Below are 9,810 nucleotides of genomic sequence, written 5' to 3' on the forward strand. Positions count from 1 at the left end.
GCCAGCATTCCATGTAGAAGGATCGATGTGCGCCATCCCCGTACGAGGATTCGTGTGCCATGCACGTAGATGTTGGAATAATAATGATAATGCTAAACCAACAAAGTATAAGATGGAAGGAGCATTTGCTTTTGACATCCGGAATTCGGAATGCTAATCATTCATTCTAATGTACAGCCAATTTCTCGCACACAGGAATTGGCCATTCAAGGTGGCCCTTCGGACAACCTCACGCTTTTATGTAGGGACCAAGAGCTCTGTTACTTGAATAGATTGAGGGGAGGGGGGGTCTGCTTTAGAGCTGTTTAGACTTGAGAGCACGTGGTCAATGAATTAGGAGCAATCAAACAATTGGGACGGCAAACAATTTTGATCTTATCCCATAGTATAAAAACAAGAGTGAGTCATAATGTAACTACCGGCAGCAGCTAAGATTCTTAATGATTTTGCGATTACACTTACGTAGCTGGTGTAAATATCTGAAACGCAAAGTATAAATGAAGGGGATGTTATGCTTGACCGAGAAGCAAGTATGCTAGAATATTCCATCACAGAAATTTATCGGATGTAGACATCGATCCTTTAGACGTTAGCACTTGTATGAAATGAAATACTTGAAAATGTCGCCCCTAAAAAATACCGAATCTCTGTTACAACTTCACGTTCATGGTCTCGTACCTTCAAAGATCACTTAAATTGCACAGGCCAACAATAATAACCTACACGAGAGTTAGCGGCGATGCGACAAGTGTCGCACATGTTATAAGCTCGGAGTGTGATTAAAAGGACTCGTCATCCCGTCTCCCAGACAGTAGTGCACTATCTCTACCCGTAGTGTCAGGCAAATCGCAAAGGTCAGTGCTCACATACATACCTGAGCCGTTCCATGCAGCATCAATCCTCGGAAGAGACGCGTAATCGGCTTAGGTCATCCAGGTTGCGGGCCCACACAGCAGCATCCTCTCTGCAAACGCCGGCCAAACGCAAAGTAATGGGTGTGCGCTGCCAGAGAACGGACGGAGGGTGCAGAGAGTAGCCTGGCAGGACCTTTCTCGCTTAACTGCCCCGCCACGCGGCACCAGGTAAGTCAAATGCGCGAGCAACGCGCATACACAGGTGCGTGCAAAGGTCGGCAATCAACACGACATCACAGTGGCGCTGCAAAAAGGTAACGGCCGGATCGGTGCACGCTCACCAAGGTACGCCTGCACTGACGGAGGTGCCTGGTAGAGTTCAAGGGTATGACTCTTTGACGCACGATGTAGGCTCCTGTTACGCAGGAGCCAGCTCATACGCATGATCACTGGCATAATCTCAGTACATCTGCAATCACTCGTCTCATCATAGACTGCCTGTCTCCTCAATATCACTAGCGATAGTCATCCACTCACTCGCAGCTCATAGTTCTCATCACTCATCGGTCTGCATCAATACTCATGTCTCATGCATCCAACTGACATGTCTGACAATCAGTAACTCATGATCTCATCCTCAGTCATAGTCTCATACATAACTCGACTGTCTGCATGCATCAATCATGCCGAAAGAAGGAGAGTCGCTCATAGCATCTCTGCCAGTCTCCAATACAACTCTCTGCATGTCCTCATCATCAGCATCATGTCTCATACATCAATCCACAATGTCTCATCATAACTCGATGTCTCATCAATCAAGATGCATAAGTCTCAATGCATAACTGACATAGTCGTGGCATCAATCACTCAATGTCTGCATCACTCACTCGAATGTACTCATCAATCATCTGCATGAGGTCTCTCATCACTACATGTCTGCATCATCACTCATGTCTCAGCATCTCTGCAGTGTCTCTCACATCATCCATATCTCACATCATCATCATAGGTACTCATCATCTCCTCATTCTCAAATCATCATCTCATGGTCTCATCCTCACTCACAGTCTGCGATCGCACTCAATACAATGTCTGACAGTCATCAACTCATGAGTCCTCATGGCATCTCATCATGTCTCTGCATGCCACTCATAGTTACATACAGATCTCTCATAGTCTTCATGCATCACGTCAATGTCTGCCTCATCACTCAGTGTCTCATACCATCAAACTCATAAGTCTGCATCAATCACTCACTCGTCTGCATCATCAACCTGCATGGTCTCATCATAACTCATGGTCTCAGTTATACACATCATAGATCTCACTCATCACTCATGTTGCATCATACACCATCATGTCTCATTCATCAGCTCATAGATCTCAGTACATCGACTTTATATGTCTCACGATGAATCCTATCACAGTGATGTGCCATAATGTCATCGCTGTGTTCTATCCTGGAGACGCATAGTCACGGATAAGGTTGGTTTTTGCATGAGGGACTTGAGTCAATAGCGTGTCCACAGGACATTCTGGTTGATCGGATCTATAACCACGTGATGCTGGTTGCATTTCTCTCAGGCATCTTCAGTATACGGATTCAATATATCCACAACTGGATACACTAAAGGCATGATACATTGCCGCAAAAATCACATCGAACGAGTAAACCAAATAGTTGTGCTATCGCTTTCTTACTTGCAAGGATAAATTACGTAGAAAGAAAAGCTGATCATAAAGAATAGCACATGTAGAGACTGGCAAACTCATTGATATATTCAGGTCTTCCTTCGATACATGTGAGACGCCAGGAGCAGCAACACTGGCCTCCGACAGGAATAAGACAGACCCAGCCGGCTTGCAGATCTCAATTGAGCTCGAGGTACAGCCATCACCCGAGTCCTTAGGCTATTTATTAACATGTAGCTTACCAATGTGCAATACAAAATGTAAATACAGAAAATTTGAGCGGGTATTGAGATTATGGAACTACCAGCTCTTGTCAACACGACTCAATCTATGAATCTTAAACGTGTATGTACAAATTTATAGATACTCCTGAATCCTCCGATGTATGATCACAAGTTTCCCATGTACTGAGAGATTCCAGATTGGATGTCGCTCAAAGTAGGGGTCTGAAACTCAACTAGAAAAACGTACACGCAAATTAATTCTGTTTCGCTGAATAGAGGCCATCGTGTCAGCAAGGAGATTGCGCATACGTGGGACGATCCTGTGTTCACGCGGTTGGCAAAATTACGTAGGGCAGGCGTAATATTGTTAATAGCTCTACGTCGCTGATTGTCAACTTGACAGTCGCCCTAAGAGCAGAACCAGGGACCGCTCTAAGCAGTGATGAACAAGAACATGTACAGGATAAGGAGCTCAAGAAGTGACGAGGCGAACAGGCGACGGCCATCGCAGGACAGAGAGGCTCGAACCTGCAAAAAGGGAGGCCAAAGAGAGAAGAACGGAAAAGAAAGAGAAGGGAGGAACGAATGGGCAATGAGGGAACCGCGTACACGGAGGGAGGACAAAGAGGCGAAAGAGAAGAAATCAAAAAAGCATACAAAAAGAAGGAAGAGAACAGGAAAAGAAGCGAAAAGAGAGGAGGAGAACAGAGAAGGAAAAGAAGAAGAAAAAGAGCAAGGACGGGAGGAAGGGAAGCAAGAGGGAGAAACAAACCGAAAGAAGGGAAAGCGAACGAACGAGAACAAGGAAGAGGAAAAGGTGAACGACACGAGAAGAGAGGCGAAGGACGAGGAGGAAAGACAGGCAACAGCGAGAGAGAAAGGAAAACGAACAGAGAGGACACAGCCAGGGAAGGCGAAGAACGAAGAACCAAGAGGAGCGGGACGGACTTGAGAAATGAAGAGAAAAAACAAAAGCCGAGGGAAAAACGAGAACGGAGAGAGAGGAAGGAAAGAAGAACAGAGAACAGAGACAAAAGAGGGGAGGCAGCGGCGGATTTGGCGGGGCGAAAAGGCCAACTAAAGGAAAGGAGAGAAACCGGCCAGAACACAACAAACAGAAAAAGAAGAAAGAAGGAGCCAAGAAGAGGCGGCAAAGAGAAGTACAGAGAGACAGCAAAGGGAGAGAAACAAAAAGTGAAGGAAGAGGAAGCAAAGAAAGAAGGCGACCGGGGACGACAAAGCAGAACAGAAGGAACCAAAAAGAAGGAGAGACGGGAAAGACACAAGCAGGAGAGACAGAGAATAAAAGACAGAAACAAGACCCAACCAAGGAGACAAAAAAGGAAGGCAGGAGCCACACAAAACGACGGAGAGGATGAAGGAGAACAAGAGAAGGAACGGCAGAATAGGGAACAGGGGAACAAGAGAAGACGGAGGCAAAACAAGATAAGAGAGAAGAGAGGACACAGAGCCACAGAGAGAGAGAGGGGAAGGAAGAAGGACGCAACGAACACCGGGAGAGAGCAAAAAAGGGAAAGAAGAAGAAAGAAAGAATGAAAAGAGAGGAGGGGCAAAGAAAGGAGAGACAAAGACAGCCAGAGCCGGGGGAGTGGACGCCGAGCAGGGGAGGAGGAGAAAAGGGGAAAAAAACAGAACTAAAAAAACAAGAAAAAGCGCATGCATTCCCTAGGTAGACGAGTGTTTGCACAGAATGTTGCTGGCAAAATGCTGCACGACGGGGTTGCTGAAATGCTGCACGGCACAGTTGCTGAAATTGCTGCACACAGGTTGCTGAGAACGCGCTGCACAACAGTTGCTAAAATGTTGCAGCAAATGTTGCTAAAAATGTTGTACATGACCGTCGTAAGGCCGATGCACCAGGGAAATGAATGCCTGAGAAGCAAATTCACCAGCCTTTCCTAAGGAAATATACTAGTTGGATACGTGTTGGACCTAGTATAAGTCGTTTTTACTAAATTGTGACAATTAGCGACAAATTTATGTCCGGGTACAGATGACACTTCATTAAGCTTTTCAACAAAACTATAACTATCATCACGTGGCAGTGCGTATACAACGAAGGAGCATTCCACATCAAAGCTTTAACACTGACTTGCAGACGAGCATACATCTAACTGCATGCGCTATATACGCTGGAGAAGACGGAGAGAGAGAGAGAGCGCAGAGAAGACGAGCAGAGAGAGAGAGAGAATGAGACGAGAGAGAGAGAGAGATAGAGAGAGAGAGAAGAGAAGGAGAGAGAGAGGAGGACGAACTACCGGTACCACTGGCTGATTGTCGGAATGTACGTGTAACCGGCTGCCAACAGTGACCCTCCCGCGTGTGCAGATGTTACGACAGCCCTATAGAGTTGTCGCTCGCTGACTGATGCGAGATGAACGAAGATGCACCACGCACCACTCGTTGATGTCTGCAACATCACGTAGGCTCTGAGTGGATAAAATCACGACACACACACAACGCACAGGCACGCACACAGCACACAGGCACGCACGCAGCACGACGCGCAGCACACATGACACCGGCCGCAGACCGTGTCAGGCGGGGACGCGGGGGGGTGTGAACGCCGTAGCACACACATTACGCACCACGACCAGATGAACGAACGAACACACCACCACCTATAGGCCTGACACACATCACGACAACACACACACACACACACACACACACATACACGAACGCACGTACGCCGCAGCGCCCACAACACACAATAGCAGAATTACGTGAATCCAACCTTTACCAAAATGAAACATACAAACTGGGCATGATACGAACAGACAGGACACATATCGCTATTTATATGCCTGATGTGCGATTTATTAGTGTTATATCTGCCCATTCGGCATAGATACGTCTATCAATACTCTGAACGCAGTTTTTTCTCTCTCAGTCCGTCCTACCCACTAACTAGCTTCCTTTACGAGCTTAATTATTAGCCCTACTATCTATCAAAACGCAGCCTTCTATCTCCTACATGCTAGCTTTCCGTGCTCTGGCCAGCCTCCCACTGTATCACCTAGCCAAACCTGCTACGAACACCTTTACGCAGCTCACTCCAGTAATCAGCCCTCATAGTCGAGCTTTATTAAAAATGCTGCTACGAATTGCCCTGGCCATCACATGCCTTCGCATTCATCGTTGAACGTAATTCGTAGTGAAACCTCGCTCGGCAGCAACGCCATGTACGAATCCGGGCCGTGTTGAGGCAGCGCTTGTTGCCGTGCTGAGCAGACGCTTATAACTCATGCACTCGTTTATGTCTGGCAGCCGAGAAGTGAAGAGATGACGAAAAATGCTCCGTTCGGGCAGTAATTGAATATTATCACATCAAATTCATCTGTCACGCAGTCTTGTGCTGAAACCACATCACCGCACAATTAGACAAAATTGAAGTCTGTGAAAATGATCGAGCATCGTTATTGACTTGTGAGTTTTCACTGATTTCTTTAATTAAATTTCGTAACAATATTGTTAATATGTCGTTAAGCGCGCTTGTATTAATTTTTAATTTCTTGAATAACTTTGATAAATAATAAATTAAAATATAAAATAACTATATATATATATAGTGTCCTGCGATGCACAATAATCTTTTTCTCCTCTATTACGTTGTATATTCTCGCTCCCTTCCTAGAGAAAAGATAGAGAGTAGTATTATATATTATATACGGCTTCTGTTACCCATTCCTATACCTTCACATCTCCTATACCGTTGGGATTGTACGAGAAGCCACTAGGCAGCCGCCATCGGCTGACGTTGCCACGGTAACTCTCTGTGTTGTCGTCAGGCGGCAGCCTGCACGGGCAAACGCATCTGTAGAGCCGCCCGATTGTGTTCTGTGCAGACGGGTTTCTCCTCACAGCGGTGAGCCGCCTCTACACATTCGTCCAGATCTGCGGCAAAATCCCAGATGTTGCTATAGTAGATATGCTGATGCGTAGTATGACGTCTACCATATGAGATAATCCAATGTCAATAAATATAAGAAGAATGAATAATATGAAATGATGCCCATGATAATCAGAGAGACAAAAATTCCTTTCTAATGCGATGCGTGTGGATATCTATCAGGAGTCTATTTATGTATAGAGCGACGAACACATGAAAGAACTTGTTCACACAGCTGCCACCTTTTGAACACTGCATTTTTTTACACAATCATAAACGTAGGAAGCCATTTTTAACATGAGAGTTAAAAGAACCATCGTATTAACCATTAGGGTTGGTGTTGGGGTTAGGCTTTACGGTTAAAGCTGGAGATAAGTTACGGTTGTGGTTAGGCCAGAAGTAGAGTAGTAGGTTATTCTTAGGTTCGAGGACTAAGATTATAAAAGATTATAAAATGTTATAATATATAAAAAGATTATAAAATTTTATAAGCTATAAAAAGATTATAAGAAATATATATAAAGAATACATATATATATAAAGAATATAAGAAATAAAAATATTATAAAAGTTTATAAATAAAAATATTATAAAAGTTTATAAAAGATTATAAATTAGGACTAAGATTAGGGTTCAAGTCATGGTTAGTAGGACTGTGCTACTACTTGCATCAGTAAGTAGGGAACGGTACGGTAGACATAGGAAGGCGGAGGATGGCTAACTCACCGACGCAGCTCTCCGTGATGGGACTGTAGACGTATCCGCTGCCGCAGCCTCCGTCTGACGGCTCCGGTGGTGTGCGGGACACGCAGTCGAAGCCGCCTAGCGTGTTGACGCACTTCTGCGTGACCATGTTGCAACGATGCAGACCTTCCTCGCACTCGTCCACGTCTGCAGCGGCACCGCGCGCGAAACACAAGAGACAGGGGGTAAATATGTAAAGCATGGACTGTCTCTACGGAGCGCAGATTCTCTGCACTATACCTCATATGCGTTCAAGTATCTTACGCGGGTGCTAGACAAAAGTTACTGTCAGCGAGGGTATGCTAGTGGATAAGTGTGAAATATAGACCTATGGGTCGTCTCTACGGATCATTATTGCACTGCAATGTCCTTAAAACTATGCTTGTCGGCGTGCCTCATGCTCCACAGTTTGACGTGCGCGCGTGAAAAACATAAAACTGCCTAGCAATAATATCCGAAACTTAATAATAACTCCCTTAATATCACAAACTGCAATAATATCCGAGAGCCCGTGATTATGCCGATCAGACGGATTGATCGATTGTTCGCGCGCGTCGCTCACCGATACAGATCCTGTGCTGCGGGCTGTAGGTGTAGCCGGGATGGCAGGTCGACTCGGAGATGCTGTGACACTGGTAGCTGCCCGGAAAGTTGAAGCATCGCTGTGTCAGACGATCACACTCGTCCCGACCCTCCAAGCACTCGTCGATATCTATAGAGAACCGGGGGAACCACTACTGTCGCCAATCGATCATTTATTATTGTTTATATAATGTGTTATTTATTCATTATTTATTATCGTTATTTGTTTATCGTCCTTGTCACATATTATCATTTTTGTTTTATGTTATTTACTAGTTTATATGGCGTTATTATGTGATTATAATCGGTAGCGTTGGGAAAAGCAACACCGCGGTTGCGTCTGGCAAGACAACGTTACATCAGTTTCTTTTAGTCAACCGTTTAACACACATATAACCAATATAATATAGATGTATATAGATATATATGTATAGAGATGTGATGAATTAGGTAACTATATTATTATTATTATTATAATTAATTACTATGTTATTTGGTTTATTATTCATAATTAGAGGTAAGGAAATCGACCTGGTCATCAGTAAGAACATGCATTGGTTGTTCGTTGTTTTTTGCAGGCGTATACTCACAACGGCGATTAGGTCCAATGTTATAATCTCGTTAGTTCCTAACTTGTCGTGCTCAGGAACGTTCGCCCCACCGATGTTGTATTCAACCAACTACATCTTATCGGGGCCTCATCTTGACTCTATAGCCCTATACACGGCTTTACATATCCTACCTCTGCACTGGCCGCTTTCGAACTGCAGTCCGCTGATGTAGCGAAAACCTTCCGGACAGAAGTCGCGGTCGGTGCAGACATGTCCGCCGGGGGTGTTCACACACATCTCTTGTGCTTCACACGTGTACGTGCCGAGAGCGCACTCGTCCACGTCTATGTAAGATGGCAATCATTAATCGAATTGCGTCGGTGCTTTTGGCACATTTGCAGGCAAATGCAAAATACGTTTTACGCACATAGAATGCGATCAATCAATAATTATCATTATTATTAGTAGTAGTAATAGTGTAAATATAATATAAAATAATGCAGATACAATGAAAAATATTGTCATATATGCGCGCAGAGCTTATACAGTTCCTACGCAACGAAATTGTGCGGAAAGGAAATTCATTAAAATATGCTAGCGTGCCCGAGTGCTGAAAAGGGTTAATATTTATACGCCACTGACAAAATCTACAACGGGCTGAATCATGGCCAGATGGATCCGAGTCGAGCGTTTCCGGATTTCTATGATGATATATACTTACTGTAGGGTTATAATTTACCATTTTATTAATTTATTACCCTTCTTTATTTTTATACAAAATAAAAAAGTCACGGACTGCTACTCCCTCCCCCATCCGAAGGCTACAGCCCTGTGGCGACACTGTCATACATATTATAGCTCAACGATAATAATCGGTATGCGATTATAACACAGGGGAAATGTTACGACTAAGTCTAAAATATTCCCTGCTGTCGTAGTCTGCGATGCACTCACCTTCGCAGCGGTTGCTGTGCAGACTAAAAGCGTATCCCACCTCGCAGGCCCGCCCGCCACCGACGACCCTGCAGTCATACGCGCCCACCGTGTTGACGCAGACCTCCGCGTCAAGATCACAGATGTGAATCTCCTCCTCGCATTCGTCAACGTCTGCCGACGCAAACACGGAGGCGAGTAAGACAACGAGGAGAGAGGTGGAAAGTGAAAGAAGGAGAGAGAGATGAATGGATGGATGGATGGATGGATGGATGGATGGATGGATGGATGGATGGATGGATGGATGGATGGATGGA

At 44.8% G+C, this 9,810-nt stretch overlaps 2 protein-coding genes across 2 annotated transcripts in view; both read right to left on the reverse strand.

Annotated features, from left to right (window-relative positions):
* LOC106812400 (fibulin-1-like) overlaps nt 1-5,976 on the reverse strand; it is a 16,735-nt gene extending 10,759 nt beyond the window's left edge. The window contains exon 1 of the mRNA XM_014816270.1: nt 5,919-5,976. Coding sequence (XP_014671756.1) covers nt 5,919-5,976 — 58 coding nt within the window. The remainder of the gene's footprint in view (nt 1-5,918) is intronic.
* A 602-nt stretch (nt 5,977-6,578) lies between these two features.
* The window catches only part of LOC106812402 (fibulin-1-like), a 10,746-nt gene continuing 7,514 nt past the window's right edge, over nt 6,579-9,810 (reverse strand). The window contains exons 6-10 of the mRNA XM_014816271.1: nt 9,515-9,667; nt 8,752-8,904; nt 7,990-8,139; nt 7,410-7,574; nt 6,579-6,688 (exon numbers count right to left, since the gene is read on the reverse strand). Of these exons, the coding sequence (XP_014671757.1) occupies nt 6,579-6,688; nt 7,410-7,574; nt 7,990-8,139; nt 8,752-8,904; nt 9,515-9,667 (731 nt within the window). The remainder of the gene's footprint in view (nt 6,689-7,409; nt 7,575-7,989; nt 8,140-8,751; nt 8,905-9,514; nt 9,668-9,810) is intronic.

Source organism: Priapulus caudatus, unplaced genomic scaffold (assembly GCF_000485595.1).
Source record: "Priapulus caudatus unplaced genomic scaffold, Priapulus_caudatus-5.0.1 Scaffold644, whole genome shotgun sequence".
Lineage (NCBI taxonomy): Eukaryota > Metazoa > Priapulida > Priapulimorpha > Priapulimorphida > Priapulidae > Priapulus > Priapulus caudatus.